This window comes from Pyrus communis, chromosome 15 (genome assembly GCF_963583255.1).
Source record: "Pyrus communis chromosome 15, drPyrComm1.1, whole genome shotgun sequence".
Lineage (NCBI taxonomy): Eukaryota > Viridiplantae > Streptophyta > Magnoliopsida > Rosales > Rosaceae > Pyrus > Pyrus communis.
Window position 1 is genome coordinate 2,728,704 of NC_084817.1, and position 22,208 is coordinate 2,750,911.

The 22,208-nt window shown below is 36.9% G+C and overlaps 3 protein-coding genes across 3 annotated transcripts; 1 reads left to right on the forward strand and 2 right to left on the reverse strand.

The window, feature by feature from the left end:
* Positions 1-1,031: 1,031 nt before the first annotated feature.
* On the reverse strand, positions 1,032-6,131 carry LOC137718197 (ubiquitin carboxyl-terminal hydrolase 18-like). Its single transcript, XM_068457700.1, has 11 exons — positions 5,582-6,131; positions 4,586-4,790; positions 4,396-4,484; positions 4,091-4,176; positions 3,832-3,994; positions 3,575-3,698; positions 3,108-3,265; positions 2,887-2,971; positions 2,588-2,800; positions 2,289-2,350; positions 1,032-2,101 (listed from the first exon to the last, which is right to left on the reverse strand). The coding sequence occupies exons 1-11, from the start codon at positions 5,839-5,841 to the stop codon at positions 1,396-1,398; spliced, it is 2,151 nt and encodes a 716-aa protein (XP_068313801.1). The 5' UTR covers positions 5,842-6,131; the 3' UTR covers positions 1,032-1,395.
* A 10,053-nt stretch (positions 6,132-16,184) lies between these two features.
* On the forward strand, positions 16,185-20,420 carry LOC137718582 (histidine kinase 5-like). Its single transcript, XM_068458131.1, has 10 exons — positions 16,185-17,004; positions 17,186-17,242; positions 17,383-17,610; positions 17,701-18,001; positions 18,083-18,213; positions 18,313-18,715; positions 18,802-18,905; positions 18,996-19,820; positions 19,918-20,097; positions 20,192-20,420. Exons 1-10 carry the CDS (start codon positions 16,285-16,287, stop codon positions 20,333-20,335), a joined length of 3,093 nt encoding a protein of 1,030 aa, XP_068314232.1. The 5' UTR covers positions 16,185-16,284; the 3' UTR covers positions 20,336-20,420.
* A 357-nt stretch (positions 20,421-20,777) lies between these two features.
* LOC137717895 (splicing factor 3B subunit 6-like protein) lies at positions 20,778-21,471 on the reverse strand. Its single transcript, XM_068457397.1, has one exon. It carries the CDS (start codon positions 21,348-21,350, stop codon positions 20,976-20,978), a length of 375 nt encoding a protein of 124 aa, XP_068313498.1. The 5' UTR covers positions 21,351-21,471; the 3' UTR covers positions 20,778-20,975.
* Positions 21,472-22,208: the final 737 nt, after the last annotated feature.

Sequence of the window (22,208 nt, forward strand, 5' to 3'; positions counted from 1 at the left end):
AATATAAAGAACTCTCCCTCGTGAGGAGAATACACTTTAAATTGGTCGTCTATCTTTATAATATTTTTAAACACAAAAGAAGAGGAGAGAGCATCGGAGCATGGTTGCAAAGAAGGACAAAACGACATGGTTGGGAATACAATATATGCCAATAATATTATCATGACATTGTCAAAGGCTCAAAGTGCTTAAAGGGTTTGTCTTTGTCATATTTTCAGATGCGTGGGTTGAGTTTTAGGGTTTCTGCTGCTGCCGGAAGCTGACTTTTGCAGTTTGCAAAAGCAAAAGCAGAAACCTGGTGGTGCTTTTGGCTTCTGCATTTGCCTCGTTAAGGAATCTGGGAGCTCGTGAGCCTTCAAAGTCAATGGCCAGACCAGATTCTTCGAGTCCCAGAAGCAAAGCATTTTTTTTCGAACTAGAATACAAGGAATAAAAGACAAAGCAAGAGAGAGAAAGCCGCCGATTACGTTCTATTTTCTACTTTTTTTATCCCCTCTCTCTCTAACACTCCTCCAAAGTCCAAGGCCTTGGAGGTCGGCTGCCAATGGCAGTTGGCAGAGATCTCGATGCGTACATTTCATCAAGCTCGAGTCATCCAAGTTGCCTTCTTTTCTGTTTTACCGTTTTGGTAAATTACAAGTTGGCATCTTTTCCCCCGTTTGCTAAATTGGATTATCAAATCTTAATGAACTTATTTAATATTATAAAGAAACCAAATTTTAGCACGTTCAAGACTACTACTAAATAGTACTAAACATCTTTTCGCAAAATCCATTAACTTGACACGAAACAATACAAAAATAACAAATTTCAAATCAATCCGATTGCTCATTAAAAACCCTTTAACAAATCGTGTCACTGGTTAGAAACTCTATTAGATATCGTTTGCCAACCTAAACATTAAAATTGATAATTTCTTGCATGACCAATTAACCTAACACGAAACAACTGGACCAGTCGATCCAGCACAAAATTACATGATCTGTGTATGAATGCGGTTGTTATCAAGCCACCCGTTAAAGTAACAAATTTGACTTGACACAACCTGTTAAGATAACGAATATGACACGAACACAATAAACACGAACTATTTGACAGCCTACTTCTAAATTTCTAACAACTAAAAACGCTTCTAACTACATTTGTTAGCAATAATTAAAAATGTTTCTAGGTCAATCACTTATCAGTGCTTCTTCATGATACAAATAACGCTTAACTGTGTCATGAGAATTACTAATGACTCTCCCAACTAAAATGTTAATCGGAGGTCTCTGCAATTAATGAAACCCCGGACAAAAATTCCCAAGCCTCCATCTTTTTCCTTATGGCAACGATGAGGGGACCTAAAGAATTATGAACAAAATAATAATCGTTAAGAAATCCACCTTCGATTATTTATCCGTCTACTTTTTCTGTTCTGTGGATTCCGTTCCAGTTCAGAAAACCAGAATTCACAACCGGAGAAGCGTTCCCATTTGCTTGAGTCGTTGGCCCATTGCTCCGGCAAATTTCAATGTCCTCTGCAGGCGATGAACTTGACTCACAATGATCAATATCCATATCTTGGGAAATGCCTTTTTCAGCTTCGCGGCCTGAAGAAAAGAGATCCTTCTTGCAGTGTGCTGATACATCGTCCAGAATAGCCTGATATGAGTCACCATTAGACATATCCATACCATCTGGAGCTGGAGTTGAATCACCTCTTATGGTATCCAAATCCAACTCACCAGCAGGGTCCTCGCCTATAGAAATCTCCCTTGAAACAGATGGGCAAGACGGGGAATTAACCGCACCATTTTCAAATATGCAAACCTCTTTTGAAACAGTTGGCGGTGATTTAAGCCTGAGATCCACATTATCAGAGTGTTCTAGGACAACCTCAGCATCAATTACAGCAGCCGAGTTTGTTACAGAGCTTGGAATCTGTGGCAGCAATGTAGTATCGGATGGCACAGACCCAGAATTGTGGGTAGGATCTGCAGACTCAGTAGTGGAACATTCAAGTTGTTCCTTTTGGCAAGGCTCTCCTTCAACATTCATCATTTCCTCCTTTTTCTTTGGAGGTTCGAGAGTCCTTAGACATGATGCTCGTGGCTGAACCCTGCACAGCAACAGCCAACCAAAATCATTTTAGATCGTCAAAACATAATGCTTCTCATAAAAAAAAAAATGACGCACAATATCAGTTCAGTTTGAACTATGGTCCACAATCACACATGTTGCATTCGTCTAAGCCAACTATATAGAACTTAATCAGAGTAACATGTAAAGTTCACACATATACACACCTGCTATATAGTAGCATATATGCTCCCTGGGAAAGTACCTCTTCCAAATTTACAGTCGTAACCTGTGAAAATAGCAAATAAGTCAGCAAAGAAATAAGCTGCTTGGGTACATAGTTCATGTTAGATAAAAGTTTCGAGTGCATCTGAATATTCTGTAATAGGGAAGGCTATAGGATGTGTGTGTGTGTGAGAGAGAGAGAGAGAGAGAGAGGGAGGAGGAGGAGGAGGAGGAGGAGGAGGAGGAGGAGGGGGGGGAGAGGGGCAGGCGGGCGGGGGGAGGGAGGGAAAAGAGAGATCACCTTACAGTCGTCGATTCCGTACCAGTTTCCACTGAAATCCTTGGTATAACAGATATAGTGTCCGAAAAATGAAGCATTCAGCATATCAATATGGACAACAACGGCATAAAGCTTGTAAATATTGGTACCATCTCCCGCTTCACTCATGTAGGGGTTAAGATCTAATGTTTCCGGAAATGTTACTCTCTTGTTAATTTTCCCAAACCGTCCACTCTGAAATATTTGCCAACACAAAAATTTCAGGATTCACCATAGCATCAATTAAGAAAGCAACATGTATAAAATGAGTATAGCTGAACCTGAAATCTTTTCAAGGCAATTGTGAGAATATTTGGAGCGCGTTTAACAGTAAGACGCTTCCAAGCCTTGACATAGTCATTGCACCTGTTAACAGAAACAATATATCTTCATGAAGCAACTGTAATTGTGACAACAAATATAACGAATGGAATTGACAAAAAACTGAAAAAGGCAACAAATATAACGAATGGAATTGACAAAGAAAAAGTAGAGATCATACCCATCGCATTTATACATATTTTCTCCATGAAGCCACTCCTTGATGGTGAATTGATCTAGACATTCCTCTAATGATGAAGCATCCCCGTGAATTTCAACAGTTAAATCCATCATATTTTCATATTGATTTGATATATTCTCGCAATTTGTACAAATCACCTTCAAATTATTCCAAAAAGAGAAAGTACGTTAGAAGGGATGTAAAATTACAAAACACAAGGAAAATGCCACAGCCAAAGTTCGAATGTTAGGCACACTGAAAATATTCCAAGTAATGATACCAGAACCAAAAAGGTAAAGCACTACAACCTATCTAGATATAGAATATAAAACTGCTGTGACATATTCTCCATTTAACATACGTGAGTCGATACATGATTGTAAGCGTCAATCAAGCAATGCTCAACAGTAAAATCAAGAAATAATTCAGCTTGTAACTGAATTTACACTTAGCCATAAGATGATAACCTGAGATTGTAGCTGGCCACCAAATATATGTTGAATTAACGTTGTCTCTTGAGAGCTTGGACACACAGCCTTCTCTCCACCAAACTCATCAAGACACAATGACTGCATTGTATCAATGGCAAATCTACAAAACAATACAAGAACTTCAATACAATTTGTTGATGCACAAAATCAAGTGCAAGTAGAGTGTTGACAATGTATTCAATATAACAGCCATCAGGCAATATAGAAACTAAATCAAGTGCACATAAAGAAACCTCATGAGTTCATGAGCATCCTCCTGCCTCCCATAGCCAAGATTACCACCAATATTTGATAATCTAGAGATAATGTTGGTTGGTGAAAAGGACTGCAAACTTTGGCTAGCTCTTTGGAGATGGATTTCGAATTCACACAGGAAGCACCAGTCTTCACGTATGCCTGAAAAGCAAAACAAGAGCAATTGTTTGATGAGTCAAGACTTGCTTAAGCACCTTCATCCTAAAAAAGTAACACTGAATGGTTTTAAGACTCTACATTCTCTCCGGTAGCCCTTCTCTAACAAGTAGGCAACAAGCGGTCGAGTGGATGAAAGACACTGTAGAACCACATTGGCAAAGCAACTGCAAATAAAAGGGAAATTAGAAGCATAAACAAAATTGTAGGTAGTACAAGTATGAAAGGAATGTCAGTGCAAGTGTGTGAGTGCTTGCATGCTAGCGTGCTTGCGGGCAACAGGCATGTATAGAGTGAAGACATCTGTGGTCAAGTTTGCCGCTTGATCAAATGGAAGTACCCAATTAGTGGTATTACAATGTACTGTAAAAAGGGTAAAGAAAAACCTGTTCCCACAATTTAACAGTCCGCAAGGAGGAAACCCTGGCTTGTCCCAATTGAAAAGTTCAACAAATTCTTCATAGGGAAAAAGAATCTGAAAAGTATTAAGCATTTGTTAATACGTATATGTGCCAGATAAGAATTACGAAAAATCTATAAGCAGCATTTCTTATGAAAAACTATATGGAAGTTCACCTCTTTAGGCTTCTTGATAGGCTTAGAAATTCCACGAGCGGGAACAAGTGCAAGTCCAGGGGAAGTTTTGCCCCCAGCACCAGAAGTTTTAAATCTCCGATTACTCAATGTGTTCTGAGCTGAATTCACTCTGCCAGATAGTTGAAAGTCCTTGCATTCTGTCTTATGCCCTGACTTCCAATGTTTTTCTTGGCATTTCGGTGAGCTACAAAATTATAAAGGGTTATAACCAAAATTTTTAAGGAAGAATACACGCTTATAGGAATCTCTACCATTGTCTTAAAAACAATCACCATCATACAAATATTGAATTGACATATCAAATCACCACTTTTATAAGATTAGACTGATACCACCACATCACCCATTCAACAAGGTTCCAACATGCTATTGCTACTTCACACGTCTCCTATAAACAACCCCATATATCATTGCAAGTATCAATACCGAAAACAAAGTTATCCATGTTATTGATCAATCCCGAGCCTAAACGTAGGATGCTTGCAACACATTGACTGACAGCATAACATGAACCAGAATTTTCAAATTGAACATCCTAGTTGGAATCAAAGCCTGACTAGAAGGAGTTTCCATATAAAGTGCAATAATTGGACAAATAAATTTTACATGTAAATAAAATGGAGACAACTGACCATCCGTGCGAAGGTCCCTAAGAAATTCAGACAGATAAATAACCTTCCACTCAATAAAACAATAACTCTTCCCTCCTTATCTTTCCTATGAAACAGAACACTTAATACTCGACAGTTGTGAGACAACATGATCAACAGAAATATCTAACTGCCTCAGATATATATCTTCGACAACTTATAAATTTCACCACAGATTAAAACTTTTCCATAATCCATTAAACCAGCGTCAATTAAGAAACTAAATCACCATAATTAAGTGCCAAGAAGCAATCTTTAGATACAATGATTAAAGCAGCACATAAATTCATAAAAAAAATTAACGAATTAAATTGAAGAACAATACCAGTATCTAACAGCCTTGCAGCGAGAGCACCTCCTGGAACCCGAATTCCCACAGACAGCACAAACAGGATCCTCCATGAGCGCGCCAGGCATTGGGGTCCGATCACCCCCGTCACCTCCTCCCTCGAAGCTGGCGTCGACCTCAAAGTACTTCGAGGCCGTGTTCTTCACCAGGTGCAGCAAACAGAAGGCGATTATAAAAACTGTAAATATGAAGTGCAGGAACCAATTCAGATCCAAGCTCACTCCCGCGACATGCATCTACGCCTCCCCAGCTTCGATCTTCGATTCCTCCGCAACCCAGATTCTTCTCATCGATAATTTATACAGTGATCGACGCAACTCGCAGCTCGATTTGTGGATTTTCTCGCAATTTCGTCCTTTCGCCAATGGAAATTATGGGTTTTTTTTTTTTTTTTATCTGGAACAGCGGAGAGAGAGAAATGGGTGGAAATTAGGGTTTTACAAATTATAATTTGAGTGTGTTAGAGGAGATAAGGGGAGCTACTTTATTTTCTGGAGAGTTCTTTCCCATTCTCTGTGTTTCTAGTTCTTCTAGCTTTTGGGTTACGTTAACAATGATTTGGAGAAAATTATAAAAAGGTGAAAAGTTTATTTATTTATTCAAGCCAATAAAAAAAATCATTTATTGGATTTTATGTTGGATAATACTTTCATTCCGATTTACGAATGATTATATTTTCTCATTTGCAAATAATGTAATTTTATTGAATAAAATCGACCAAAGCTGTTTAATCTAAACTCAATTCTACAAAAATTCATTCGAACTGGATATCGTTTAATCGTCTAACGTATCAAATAAATAAACAGTTCATCATGAATATGTATTCATTTGGATGTGCTTTTAAAATCACAGAAAGTGTCTTTGATGAAAATATTTTTAGTACCAATCTTTAATAAATGCAAGTAAATCCTGGAAAAATACTTAAAGCTCTTCATGAAAGAATCACATAACTGATGCTTCTTTCAGAAAGCACTTAAAGTGTTTTTGGAACCCAATTTTTTTTTCTTTCTAAAAGCTCTTTCAGTCATTTTAAAAACACATTCAAACGAGCCATATATTACTTGATACCTGCACTGTCAGTTTGTTATATGCATTTGAATGAATAAATAATCTCCAATTATCAAATTTTTACAGTCAAAATACGTTATTCTCAAATAAGCAATGAGCTCGTCCATAAAACAAGAGATTCGCAAGCTAAGACACATGAGGGAATAGTTGCTCATGGAGTTTGTCAAAAAGGGAAAAAAATCTCTGAGTTAGTCTTTTTAATCATATCATTTGTTGATCATCTAATATGATCAAACTGTTCGATTAAATAGCATGTTCGACTAATATTAGTGATCAAATCAACACTCAGCGACTACTAACATGTTAATTAATTTCATCAAAGTTTTCTAAAATAGACATGTCTAAAGTATAGATTGAGTGAATTCTTAATAAATGATTAACCCATTAAGAATTCATTGGTCATGAATTTCGATCCATGTTAGATAAAACTCTTAACTTCATTACTTGATTACTTGTCGTGGACTTTTAGGTTTGAACATTGGTGTAGGGTCTAGTTGAGTATCTTATTTGTTTACAAGTTTTAATTTGGAAACCTTGGGGACTTGCCGTTTGAAGGCAGACCAAAGAAAAAGACATGGATGATGAATTTATTATCTGTCATTTCACAGTTTAACTTTAATTTTTGTGCCAACATTATAATATTTTACATCAAAAGTATGAGATGATAAAGAATCTATAGAAAATCCTACTTTTGAAAGAGCATTCCTAGCATTTCTCTTTTTACAAATATGACAAATAAGGCCGGCTCTGTAATTTCGTGGGTTGTTTGAAAATTTATCTTAGACAAGCTTGTAAAATTCCTTTTGTGAAGGAGAAGTTTTATGGAGTAATTATAAAACTAATGGGAATAAAAGAGAGTATTGGTATAAGGTAGGTTGGAAACACAACTATAAGTAGTAGGTGGAAAGTATGATTAATTTATGTGGCAAAAAAAATTTTTTTTGAGGTGTCACAAATAGCAAATCATTGTTAAATCAAATTGTTGTCCCAAATTGATTAATCAAAGTTAAGATTTTATTATTCTAGCCATATTGGTGTCACAAATAGTCTACTTTTGAAAGAGCATTTTTAGCATTTCTCTTTTTACAAATATGGCAAATAAGGCCGACTCTGTAATTTCGTGGGTTGTTTAAAATTTTATCTTAGACGAGCTTGTAAATTTCCTTTTGTGAAGGAGAAGTTTTATGGAGTAATTATAAAAATAATAGGAATAAAAGAGAGTATTGATATAAGGTGGGTTGGAAACACAACTATAAGTAGTAGGTGGAAAGTATGATTAATTTATGTGCCAAAATAAATTTTTTTTGAGGTGTCACAAATAGCAAATCGTTGTTAAATCAAATTGTTGTACCAAATTGATTAATCAGAGTTAAGATTCTATTATTCTAGCCATATTGGAGCTGCAAGATTACTTGAATATCAAGTCACTTAAATAATGAATTACTTGAGTATCAAGTGATTAATTGACAAGTTATTGATACTCATAATAATTTTTACATGCGATATTTAAAATATCTCATATTATGAAATATGGTAAAAAAAATTTATATTATTATTTTAATATGCATTTAAAACCAAAGAATTCAAGTTTTGTATTGTAAATTGATATCGATTTGTGTGGTTGCTGTTAGTCTCAGGTTTTGCAGAAGAGGAACTCTGAATGCAACCCCAGAAAACAAAACAGACAGAGAAAATGATACCAGAAAATAGCAAGGAATTAAAAAATTCACTCACATTGTTAGTATTTTATTTACGGGCCCAAATGCATTGCTTCTTCGTTCAGTAGCAGTGAAGGCTTTTGAGCAAATCAACTAAGACCGTGATCTTTTCATGCATTTGTGCTTTCGCTTAGAAATTAATCACTTTGGAACTTGCTGTTGATGATTTATGAAACAACACGATTCATATAGCAATGCATATTATGTTTACAACTACTTTTCGTGCCTCTAATTCTTTTTAGTTTCAACATCAAACAATGCAATCAAATCTGAAGGGAAATGCGACCAGGTTGAAACTTTACGCGGTAGTAAATACATATGTAGAGTGTGTAGGCAATGAAAAATGTTGTGATCAATATCAAAAGTTGAATGCATGCAGTTCAATTGGTAATTTAAATGTTTATGTAGTTTTTCTTCGTGTTAATTTGGGAAGTTTCCCAAGTTGGTAAGTTTCCCAAATTATTTATTTAATCGTGTTAATTTGGGAAACTTACCAACTTTTTAAGTTCATGAACTTGGTAGTCCATTTTTTCAGGAGTTGTCTGTGATCCAATTTGTAATGACAAATTGACAAATCCAAGGTTGTTAATAATAACAGGGTTAGCTAACTCCGCACTCTGTGGATTGTGTTTGTTCTTGGTGCTTTCCACACTTCCTCCTAATTAAGTTCCCAAATCCGGGAATTGGAGATCATAAATCATAATTCGTCATTGGCTCGATCTTTTTAATTTTTGATGTGCTAATTAAATCTCTAATGTGAAGTCGGATCATGAAAATGCGACCGCTTATGTATAGTTTGATCTACATAAGAGCATTGAGAAAATAGTTGCATTTAAAAACGAGGCTTTTTAGCCAAAGTGATCTCTCAGATATCATTTTGGATAAAAACAATTGATATGAATGATACTCGATCTTTTTCTTTTCATAAGTTTCACTTTAACTCTCTGGTATGATGTCGAACCATTAAAATGTGACACTTAAACTCGATCTACATAACATGGTTGAAGAATATAATTGAATTTAAAAAACAGTTGATATACATGGTATTATTTATTCGCTCATCTTAATATTTCACATATATCAACTCAAATAAGCCTCGCTCGTCTACCATCTTTCCTTTTTGGGTTGGAACGTGCTTGGCATTGTTTCTTTTCATTCTTTGGTGGCACATGCGACTTCACACATCCAACTCCACAATCGTTGACCTCCATTGAATTCGAATCCTAACAACTCTCTAAACCTCTAACTACAATATCTAATTATTGTGGTCTTATATATATATATATATATATATATATATATATAATTTTTCATGGGCAATTCAAAAGGAAAGCAACTTCCAATTTGCATCAGCATCAGCAATGCATTAGCTTTTAATTTTATGTTGGAAAATTTGTAGTAGCAAAGATCCTCTTCTGTAGTGGAATTGGATCCCATATGGATTCACTCTGTGGGGATTTTAAGAATTTTCACATCTCAGTCATTTATCTTGTATCGTGAGGTCATAAATTATTTGATTTTTTTTATTTAAAATTAAACACAAATAATATCTGACGAAAACTGACTACATAATATACAATGAACAACTAGAATATAAGAATTTCTAAAATTTCCACGATGTGAATCCGAAGAAGATCCTCGTTCGTAGCAAAGCTGGTTTTTACAGGTAGCTATCTCGAAAAAATGCGCACAAAACGGGTGAGCATGCGGGTCCCGCACTCAACGTGGCCAATTTGCTGGCTGGAGTGGCATGAAAGTGTGGAGCCCTCGCCTACCAGGCACCTAATTGCTGATGGAGTCTGGCAGATTGTCTGCCCTTCTGTTTGGATGTCTTTCTCATATCCTCTTATTTTGTGCGGTCACAGTTAAGCCATGTCAACATTTTATATTGATTTTTTTATAGAGATAATAAAACAAAAAGCAATAGGCAAGGAATATAAAATGTTGACGTGACTTAATCATGACAGCACAAATAGAAGGGGATGGGAAGGGCACCCAAATAGGAGGGCAGACAATCTGCCTCCTTGTTTATTTGCATGGATACCAAGATCAAATGTGCGTTATTCCAAATCCGGTATTGCCTCAATGCGCATGGCTTTACAATTAAGAATGGGATGTGCTATCTACACACCTATTTTTACTTCTCACACACCACTTGTTAATTTATGTCCGTTGATCTTCTTCAATTCATTCGATCCGACAGCTGAAAACTAAAAAAGTGTGAGAGAAGTAAAAAGAAGTGTGTGGATATCACACCTCTTAAGAATAATTGTTAACAACAATTGCTTATGCGATGGGGGTGAATGATATCTAATGGTTAAGAAGATTTGACTAAGAATGTTTGTTAATTAGTCGCATATGTAATGTATATGAGTGTGACTCTTAATCGTAAACAAAATATTTGATCATGCGATGTGGATGAATGATATTTAATGGTTAAGAGGATTCGACTAAAGATGTTTGTTAACTAGTCTCATATGCAATGCATGTGAGCGATTTTTAATCGTTAACAAGATCCATTTTTAAATCCCCACGTAAATTAACATTTGCATATCGCTTACATACGCAAATTACCAAATTGAGTACATTAACAACGAATGGCGGATCCAGGATTTCAAGATTGGGGGGTCTCAAGATAAAAGTTCAAAAAAAAAAAAAATTATTAGACTAGTTTGGTTCCATAGCACTATTTTTTATTGAATTTGGTTCATTGAATAATCAAAGGGAAAATTAGGTTCGCATCCTTCTTTTTGTTACTCCATTAATTAAAATCCTATTTATTTTCAAATTTTTATCAAGGTCTTTGGGTATTAATAACATCATTAATTATTTGAATAATAAAATATTTTTATTTTTAAATATATTCCTTTAGTGTTAAAATGTTACAATTAGTATATTTATATTTATAGCTAAATTTTTTATCATATATTTTTATTTTTAGTTTGTACCTATTTTTAATTTGTACCAATTTTCTTTTCATTTTTAATTTGTACCCATATATTAGTTTCTTTTTGTGCCCATATTTTTTAAAGTTTTTTTTTGTGTTTGTACCCATGGTATATTTATGTTTTATGCCTAAACTTTATGTCATATATTTATATTTTTAGTTTGTACCCACTTTTAATTTGCAATATTTTTTTTTTTAAATTTGTAGTATTTTATTTTTAGTTTTATTTTGTACCCATGTATTAATTTCTTTTAGCACCTATATTTTTTAAAAATTCATTTGTACTCATAATTTTCTAATCTTTTATTTGTACCCTAATTTATTTATAATGTACCCATTCTTCTTTATTAATGTACCACTTTGTTAATGTGAAATGTACCATTTTTTTTGTAATATGTACCAATTTTTTTAACACTACGGATGTCACATCCCCGTCCGGGGTGGATCACTTCCCGGGCCCGCTCCACCACTGTAGCACGATATTGTCCGCTTTGGGCTTAACATTCCCTCACGGTTTTGTTTTGGGGAACTCATGAGCAACTTCCCAGTGGGTCACCCATCATGGGATTGCTTTAGCCCCCTTCTCGCTTAACTTCGGAGTTCCTACGGAACCTGAAGCCAGTGAGCTCCCAAAAGGCCTCGTGCTAGGTAGGGATGAGAATATACATTTAAGGATCATTCCCCTGGGCAATGTGGGATGTCACAACGGATACATTCTTTTGCCATTTATTATTTCTTATTTTTATATATATATTTTTATCCATTTATTCAATTAAAATGTTTGAATTTTTTTATTGTAATCGTTTCTAATAGTATTATAATAAGGGATTTTAAATTTATACGATTATAAATCTCATAAAATATCAAACAATTAATGTCAAAACTATAAAAATATAAATATTAATAGTAATATAATGAGGTATACAAAGTCAAGGGACTTTGATCAAACTTTGAATACTATTAAGGTTTTAATCAAAGAATATTAAGGATTAGGGACCTCATCCAAAGTATCCCATAATCAAAATTAATCAACCACATCAAGTGGCCCAGTGGTAAAGGCGTGGATTTCGAGGCTCCAAGCTGGTGTGTCTGCTTGACCGTGGTTAGGAGAAAGCTAAAATGCCTATGTGAGTCTTCTAGGCCCCTAGAAGGGGTGGATAACCGTGACTTGCTACTAGTTGTCCCGCTTTTAAAAAAAATAAAATAATAATCATCAAGATTAATCTCAAAGGTAATAAAACCAACAAATTCTCCTCAACAACATAATGCATCAATTAATGACTTTACAAAGATGAAATTTGTTAACGTAACATATATATTACAATTTGGAGTTGAGACTAGAGTTTAGGATTAAAAAACTTAAATGAATTTGAAAGAAATAAATTTAGGCAGCTAGAGGTGGTGAAACGGCAAATGGTGCTAGGGGATTGGGTAACTTGAGTTTAAAGTTGGGAGGTTGCGACGATTTGGAAGATTAAAATAAAAATTAGAAACCTCTTCTTCTTCGTTATAAGCATTGCTGCATGCACGTCCATGGAGGCAACAAACCTATCCGTTGCACCTATCCAAATTATTGGAGGGTCCCGAAAATCGATCACAAATGTTTCTTCAGAATTACGAAGGGTCCCGGGACCTTCCGAGTCCTTATATGGATCCGTTCATAATTAAGTTCATTGCATGGGACCTCACGTCTTGCTTGTAGTAGAGGGAATTAAGAAAATGATGAAACTAAGGGTTGGTAACCAAACATTTTTTAAGTCTTATGTGCATGTGGGTGTATGAATTTGACATGAACATGTTAATTAACTTCTGACCGACGTAACCTGACCAAAACAGGTGGCGCAGAACTACTGGTTAAACCTACCTAATTTCTAATTCCACCAAAATTTATGGTGGATTGCATGTTGGGGTTAGAGCAAAGTCTCAGCCGTGCAGTCAACGAGGTTCAGCTGCGCTGGTAAGGATTAACTTTTGGAGGCAGATTCTCTACCCTTTCATTTTTCGTGTCCTTCCGTGTCATTTTATTTTGTGTGATCACGGTTAAGTCGTTTTAACATTTTATATTATTTTTTTATAGAGATAATAAGACAAAAAGGAATAGTAATATAAAATGTTGACGTGACTTAACTGTGACCACACAAAACAGAAGGACACGAAAAATAAGAGGACAGAGAATCTACCTCTTTAATTTTTTTGCTAAAATATGAGTTCAAGTCTTGCCGTCAATAATTTCTTTTGTGAATGATTTGTTAAAAAAAAAAAAGAGAAGACTTTTTTAATAAATCTCCAAAGAGACTTGTAGTATACTTTAACTCTATAATAAATACTGCGTATTTTAACCAAGTCAGATGTTTTGGTCTGTCTTTGTGTACATATCAATATCATATGAGCACCGATCCCCTTCCCCAAATTAGATAATATATATAATTGCTGCAGAGAAAACAGAGCCCAAGTCACTTGCCTTAGAAAAATAATGTACGAAAACCCTAACAAAATAATAATGCAGGTTAATTAGAATATAAGAGTTTGTTTAATAAGTTTCTAATAATCTACTCAAAACCAAAAAACCCTAAAACGTTCTAATCATATAAACCCAGTAGAAAAGGGGACTGTACGTATCACATTGACCTGTATTTATTTATTCAACTTAATCCTTGTTTAAGGGTGTAAGGAAGTTGCCTAGAGCACTAATCACTTCGAAATGTCGATATCTCTTGGCGTAAATTCAATTTCCGTGCCATAATTAATCTGTATCTTATGTGTTTTTTTTACACGTAGGGCTTCCTTTAAGGCGCGATTAGCTATGAGAACTCGGAATATATGCATAAGTTGTCAGTTGGTTTTGCCAGGTCCGTTAATATATTTTTCTTTAACATAATGCTAGAAAGACTAAATTTGTAAATAAAATTTACAAATTAAATGACATGAAAGTTGCTGATTAAATTATTACTTAAACGCTGATAAACATGCTCATTTTCTTTTGATGACACATCATTTGGTTTAGAGTAATTGTGGCAATGATCTCTTAATTTTAACTGAATTGGAGCAATGGTCATTCAACTAAAAATTCATTACCATTGGTTCCTCAACTCATCAAAATTTGCAACTATGATCCCTCAACTAAAAATCAATTACCATTGGTCTAGCAACTTTAATCCAACTGGATAAATAATCCTTCAACTTTAACCCAATTGGAGCAGTAGTCCATCAAACTTTAACCGAATTGTAGTAATGATCCTACCAACGTAACTTATTTTGACAAAATTTTGACGAAGTTGATGGAAATGATCATAGCTACACGTTTTGACGAGTTAAGGGACCCTAATTGTAGCAATGATCCTTCCAATATAACTTACTTTGACAAAATTTTCGACGAAGTTGATGAAAATGACCATTGCTCCAATTTGATTAAAATTGAGGGATCATTGCTACAATTTACTCTAGAAAAGTTTGTCTACAAATTTAGTCTCCCTAGCATTATCCTTTTTTTTAAGGGTAATGTTATGAAAACTAAAGGACATGGAAGTTTATAATTGGTTTATTACTTAAGCGTTGAAAAACGTGCTCATTCTCATTGGTGACACATCATTTAGTTTGCAAATTTAGTCTCCGTAGCATTATTTTTTTTATTTTTTTATTTTTTTTTTCAAATTCTAATTGAAGTGTTAAGTCTATGATAAGTATGTAATGCATCAACTCTCACTCAAACGAGAAATTTTTTATTGTGACGGGAATACGAATGATACACCACGTGTTTTTATGTAAATGGTGGAAAATTTTACTTTTTAAGTTATTAACCTTTTAACACACAAATTCCACTATTTATATAGTGACATATGATGTACCATCTCGTATGACGGTCACACTAAAAAATCTCTTCACTCAAACCCCCTCTGCTGTCGCGTCGTTTACACGCGCCGTCCTCCACACGTCACCCACCTAGGAAATGGCGGGGAATAACATGATCTCCCACCCCATTTAAAAACTCCAAACTCCCAAAATCCCCCTTCTCTCTCTCCCCTCCAGCTCACGCATTTTCTAGAGAGAGAAAGAAGACCGGGGAGAGAATTCCAAGCTTTCTGTATGCAAGATCAAATCTTTTTGGTGGGTAGCAGAAGAGGATGTAAAACCTCCAACAAAACAGAGAAAGATAAACAAAGATTTAAATAAAAAATTGGCCATCTTATAAGGAACCAATAATTCTCTAAGATTTTGGACCTCCAAATGCACATGGCTTCTTGGTTTTCTCTCGTCTCCCAAATATTTTTCTTGTGGTTTTCTTTTCCCTCACATGCTCTCCTCTCTCTCTCTAGTTGATTCAACTTCGGTGAAAGCCTATTGACTAAACCAGTTGATAAGATCCCTCCTCAGATATACAGTGAAAGCTTTTCGCCATTCTCGGACTCTGTTCTTCTTCTTCTTTCTCTGTTTCGTTGCGAAAAGGTTAGTTCTTCGTCAATGGCAGTCGTTAATTCACTGTTTTGGCCTTGATTTCTCACTTGGGTATGTTTTATTTTTCAAATTATGCAGCTTGATCAACCCCATTGATTCATTTGGCTTTCTAATCATGTTTGACTTGTTTTTGTTGATGGATCATGGATCTCGGCTTCATGGTGCCGAAATTCAGGTTCTTGTCTTGTCTTCCCTTCTATTGAAAAAAATGAGAAGTGATTTAACTTACGAGTGAAAAAATTAACAACATAGTTTGTCGATTTTGACACTTTAGTTCTTAATTTAATTGTTTCTCACGATTAATTTTGAGACTTCCAGTTAAGTTTTTCTGTTGAATTTGATTTACTTTCATTTTTTCGGTATCTCGGTTTTGACCAGAATTGGGATTCTTCTTCAGGGTCCCGGGAAAGTTGTCATTTTTATATGTTGCAGAAAGTTAAAAATTGTGATTTACTGAAATGCAAGGAGTGAGAAAGTAGTAAAATTTTGAAGTTATGGTTTGGGATATGGAGACCGACAACATCGACGAAATGGACATGGAAGGTCTCCCTTCCATGTGGCCTGACGACATCGGAGCTGATGCCGGAAAGCAATTCAACATAGACAAGCCGGGGCAAGATCTGGACATGCTGGAGGAGGTGACATTCATAGAGGAACCAACAATCGTTGATTTCCAGCGCCTTGTCGAGCTGACAAACTACACCGATAAGGGCTCTTCGCAACTTGCATTCCTCGTAAAACACTGGGAGTATAAGCAGGCAAATGCCGTGCGCCTTCTCAGAGAAGAACTCGACATCTTAAGCAAGCAAAGGCAGGAGGTTGAGCTCAAGAAGTTGGAGATACTGGAAGAACATCGCTTTGAGGCAGAGAGTTATGGAGGCGACAAGCGCCCCATTTCGATTTTGGATGAAGTTTATGACATATGGCCGGAAATCGCCCCGAAGAAACATGATGTTGTTGTGCTGACCAAGAGGGTTGAGGTAGAAGCCGAGTATGACACTGTTGCGTACTGGAAGCAGAGGGCAATGCAATTGGAGAAACTGTTGGAGGCGAGTGCCGAGAGAGAGCAGATTCTTGTGGAAAAATTGCAGGAAAGCATTCGGAGTCTCGAAAGGCAGTCATCGCCAGTTGAAGAACTTTCTCAGATTTTGAAAAGAGCAGATAATTTCTTGCATTTTGTTCTTCAGAATGCACCTGTTGTTATTGGCCACCAGGTACATTTAGAATACCATGTGAATCCTATGTTTAAATTTTTCTTAACGATAAAGCGAGAGTAACGAAGGATTAGGCGAGCATAACTACAAGGCTTGGTCATCGGACAACTTCAGCTTATGTTTGTGTTCGAAACGGTCTCACTTATCACTGATTTCCATTTTCTTTTGCTTTCTGTTTTAGGATAAAGAATTGCGGTATCGATTTATCTATAACCACTTCCCAAGTTTGCAAGAGGAGGTAATTTAATTGCCACTGATGTTCTTAATCCTCACCTCTTCTTTATAATCTGTTTTTCGCTTCTTGTTTCGCAGCATTGCTTAAGTGAAAGGGTGATACTGAACCACTTAAAGTTCATCGCTTTCGTTGTTTTTCTGCAGGACATTATAGGAAGAACAGATGTTGAAATTTTTTCTGGAGCCGGCGTTAAAGAATCTCAAGATTTCAAGAAAGAGGTCCTAGAGAAAGGCATACCTTCAAAAAGGGAGATGACATTTGAAACGCCCTTGTTCGGGTCGAAAACGTTTTTGATATATGTGGAACCTGTCTTCAGCAAGGCAGGGGAGACAATTGGTATAAACTATATGGGGATGGATGTAACTGATCAGGTATTTGCACATTTTTAGTGTTGAATTTCAAGGCTTTTCTTCTGATCACTTATCAATCGAGGTTTTCGTACACCTTCATGCATGATTTAGGTGAGGAAAAGAGAGAAGATGGCAAAGCTTCGTGAGGAAATCGCGGTCCAGAAAGCCAAAGAAACAGAACTGAACAAAACAATTCACATCACAGAGGAGACAATGCGAGCGAAACAGATGCTTGCAACAATGTCTCATGAGATAAGATCGCCTCTTTCCGGGGTTGTTAGCATGGCTGAGATTCTCACCACCACGAAACTAGATCACGAGCAACGCCAACTTTTGGACGTCATGTTATCTTCGGGAGATTTGGTCCTTCAACTGATAAACGACATCCTTGACCTTTCCAAGGTGGAGTCAGGTCTGAAGGTTCATCCTTTTCCTCGTATTCACGGAAACAATACCTCGTGTTGTCTGATATTCCTCAACTCTGCTGGTGCAGGAGTAATGAAGTTGGAAGCTACGAAATTCCGGCCACGAGAGGTAGTAAGGCATGTACTACAGACTGCGGCGGCATCATTGCAGAAGATTTTGAACCTGGAAGGGCATGTATCTGAGGATGTTCCCGTGGAAGTGAGGGCTTTATATTGCAGCGCCTGCATCCTCTGCATTTCTAATTTTCTAAGGACATCTAAATATTTTTGTGTTTTCATTTTCTTGTTTCGATTTCAGGTCATCGGCGATGTTTTAAGGATTCGCCAAATTCTAACCAATTTGGTAAGTAATGCGATCAAGTTCACTCATGAAGGGAAAGTTGGGATAAAACTCTACGTGGTATCGGATCCGTCATTGGAAGAGGGTGAAGGATGTCCCCAAAATTCGGAAACAGTTCAATCGACGGTTTCAGAGAATGGACTGAAAGCGGAGAAACCAGCATCTCAAACTTCTTGTGATCAAGAGGGTTTCGATGTAGACCGACCATACCGAAATCGCTCGCTTACCTACGAACCTAGAACCCCGGCCAAGAGTGAGGTTTCGATGGATGCAGCAGATCAAGAGGACGAACCTCATTTGCCAGAAACGAAAACGGTTTGGTTACGATGCGATGTATACGACACCGGAATCGGAATACCAGGTATGCTTTTTAAGTGGTCACTTCTTCAAATGGATCGAAGAAACTGAAATTTCTAAATATGTTCTTTTGAATTTTTCATGTATCAGAAAATTCTTTACCTTCTCTGTTTAAAAGATACATGCAAGTCAGTGCCGATCATGCTCGGAAATATGGAGGGACAGGATTAGGTCTAGCAATATGCAAACAATTGGTAAATACTTTTTGCCATAAATTATTTACTGTTTTTACCCAATTTTATTTTAACTGTTTTCTTAGAGCATTTGGATGTGTTTTGGTGCAGGTCGAGCTAATGGGGGGTCAACTCACAGTATCTAGCAAAGAAAAACGTGGGTCAACATTTACATTTGTACTCCCGTACAAGGTCTCGACATCGTCGGAACAACAATCCGATGACCCCAATGATTCTGACGAAGCTTCGGATATGGCTAGCCAAGAGGGCGCAACTGATGAAGTAGCTGAGAGCTATTTCCAGTTCCAGCCGAGGACTTTGGGTTCTCTGTTCTCTTCTAATGGATCCGCCAGGACACCAAAATTGTTACCGCAAAAGATGGGGTTGACTGGTTCGCATAAACTCAATGGGCTTGAACAAAATTCATACTCGTTTCCGAACGGTAACATGAGACCGGAGGAGATAGCTTCGGTTGAAAACTCTTGCTCGGAAGGTGATTTTGCGGAGACGTTATCAGAACCAGAGAGTTCCTCAGCGAGTCGCAACCGAGACCCTAGTAGTGAAAATCCAGCTAGTACAAACAAACAGGGTCGAGATGATATGGATAACCGATTCCAAGACTCTATAAGTACAGTTTCAAGTCATCCTTCAGCGGAAGGAAGAGAAATAGCTGTAGAAGCACCCACAAGAGAATCCCAAGGTACATGTAAGAGGCAGGAGAAACCCGACGCAGACTCGGACAGTACTTGTAGCAGCAGTTCAAAAATACCAAAACCAACATCAAAACCTAAAATTCTTCTTGTTGAAGATAACAAGATTAACGTTATGGTGGCACAGAACATGATGAAGCGGCTAGGCCATAGCATGGATGTTGTGAACAACGGAATGGAAGCTGTGCGTGCAGTTCAACGCTGTAGATACGATCTCATCCTCATGGTACATAATTTCTACAAAACTCCAAAGGCTGTGTTCATCTATAGAAACAAAAGAATCACACACATCTTGGTACTTATGGCTGTTGTAAAATTTGCAGGATGTTCACATGCCAGTTATGGATGGCCTTCAAACTACAAGACTTATACGTTCTTATGAAGAAACTGGCAACTGGGATGCAGCTGAGAAAGCTGGAATTGAGCTTCCTCTGCCTTCATCAGAAACAACACAGAACGGTCATGGCTACACGCCTTGTGGAAAGCGAATCCCGATCATAGCAGTGCGCCTATATTTACAGTCTTATTGCTCTAACCTAAGTTTTCTCATAAGCTACTAACAGCATTATATACTAATGCCATCAAATTATGATGCAGATGACAGCAAATGCATTTTCAGAGAGTGCAGAAGAATGTTTCAAAAGTGGAATGGACTCATTCGTGCCAAAGCCTGTAACGTTTCAAAAATTGAAAGACCGTCTCGAACAATACCTACCCGATCGATACAAGCATCTATTGTAAATCCTACGTTTGTGTACAAAGAAAATGAAGGTTTGCTTGTGCTAGGAAAGTTTTGTACTCAATGTATCATATTCCTCTCTTCAAAACATTACAAACGCATCCAAAAACTAAATATACGCAACAACTCCGAAAAAGATCAATTGTTCAAAATTAAAACCAACTGTTTTCACAATTCCAAGCCACGATAACATACAAACGCATCCAAAAACTAAATCCCAAATGGCATATTACATAATCCGGACCGATAACAGTCATAACAGATATCCCGTAACATTCCAAAATTTATAGTATGCTTCGAATACTACCTACCCGATTGACATAAACACCTATGATAGTTTGCTTGTGCTATGAAAGTTCCGTAATCGATGTATCAGATTCATATTTCACTCAAAATATTATCAGCATTATGGGGTTATAGAATTGTACATATACAACAACTCCAAAAGATAAAACTTTTCAAAATTAAAATCAACTGTTTTCACTATTCGAAGCTGAGGATAACAAAGCAACAAACACCTCTAAAATCTAGAACCCCAAATAGCATATTACATAATCCAGAATAAAGATAACCTGGAATGGGATAATCAGATAATCCCAGCATCCATACAGCACAACACTAACCACAAGAGCGGCGGAGGAATCACTTATCTTTGGTGGAGACGCCGTACTTCTCCTGCATCCTGGCGATCTCTTCCTCCTTCTTCTTCGTGTCGAACTTCTTGCCCATCTTGGCCTGCTGGTAGTACAGCACGATGAGGTACCGGTTCGCTACGTTGAAGCCGGAGAGGTGATCCACCGCCGTTTTGGCGTCGTAGATATCCTCGTAAACAACGAAGGCGGTGCCTCTGGTGTCCTTGTTCGTCCCGATGCGAATCTGCCGTATGGCGCCGTACTTGCCGAAGATGTCGTACATTTCCTCGCTCGAGATGTTGAATGGGAGGTTGCGGACGTAGAGCACGCGGTTGACTTCCGGCGGGAGGCGGGTGTTGACCTTGCGGAGGCTGATTGTGCTCATGGTGGCAGTTGTGGGGTGTTTGGATGGTGCGAAAGTGAGAAAAAGACGGGGAAAGTTTGGGGCTTTGGGGACGGAGAGAGGTGCTTGATTTGGTACTCTCTGATTAAATTAGGGTTTCGGATTGTCAAAAGAGGGGTAAAGAAGAAGGTGAAGCCGACTTAAAATATGTGGGCCTTAAATTTGCGAAATGGGCCGACTTAAAATCTATGGGCCTTAAATTATTGAAATGGGCTGAAATAGAAAACCCAATTTTCCTGTGAACCTTATTTATGTTGATGGTTTTTGGTCATTCTTAGCTCATTTGGATGTGCTTTTAAAATTACTGAAAGCGTTTTTAGTGAAAAGAGTTTTTAAAACCAATCCTTGGTAAAAATGCAAGTAAATTATGAAAAAAAACACTTAAAGTGCTTCTTGAAAGAAGCACATAATTGGTGTTTCTTGCAAAAAGCACTTTAAGTGCTTTTGGAACCTAAAAGTATTTTCCCTAAAAGCTTTTTCAATCATTTTAAAAGCACATCCAAACGAGCCATAGGTTTTGAATGGCTTCTTAAGTGTCTTATTTGCGCATTTCTTTATCAGCCGTTAGATTAATCTCAATATCTAGAGTTATAACACAACCTTAAGCTATAACCGGGTCAAAGTAACCCCCCAGGATCTCACTTCAACTCTCTCTACGCCTTTTCGCCTTTAAAGTTCATTAAAATAATTGCCGGCACTGCATAAGAACTTAAATAATCATCGTTTTGTCTTTCAATATTAATAGTATCTCTTTGCTTTTCTGTTTCTTTTACTCCAAGTATCCACAGCCTCCGTTGACACTACTTAAGTATCATGTTGTGCCGTTGAAGATGGACAAAG

Excerpts from the sequence above, each read along its gene's own strand:
- LOC137718582 (XM_068458131.1), top strand. The coding sequence starts at position 16,285 with ATGGTTTGGGATATGGAGACCGACAACATCGACGAAATGGACATGGAA. Across the intron at positions 17,611-17,700 it reads GGATGGATGTAACTGATCAG|GTGAGGAAAAGAGAGAAGAT; the intron begins GTATTTGCACAT and ends TGCATGATTTAG. Across the intron at positions 18,002-18,082 it reads CCTTTCCAAGGTGGAGTCAG|GAGTAATGAAGTTGGAAGCT; the intron begins GTCTGAAGGTTC and ends CTGCTGGTGCAG.
- LOC137717895 (XM_068457397.1), bottom strand. The coding sequence starts at position 21,350 with ATGAGCACAATCAGCCTCCGCAAGGTCAACACCCGCCTCCCGCCGGAA.
- LOC137718197 (XM_068457700.1), bottom strand. The coding sequence starts at position 5,841 with ATGCATGTCGCGGGAGTGAGCTTGGATCTGAATTGGTTCCTGCACTTC. Across the intron at positions 4,177-4,395 it reads CTGTTAAATTGTGGGAACAG|TTGCTTTGCCAATGTGGTTC; the intron begins GTTTTTCTTTAC and ends TTTTATTTGCAG. Across the intron at positions 2,972-3,107 it reads AATATGTATAAATGCGATGG|GTGCAATGACTATGTCAAGG; the intron begins GTATGATCTCTA and ends TTCTGTTAACAG.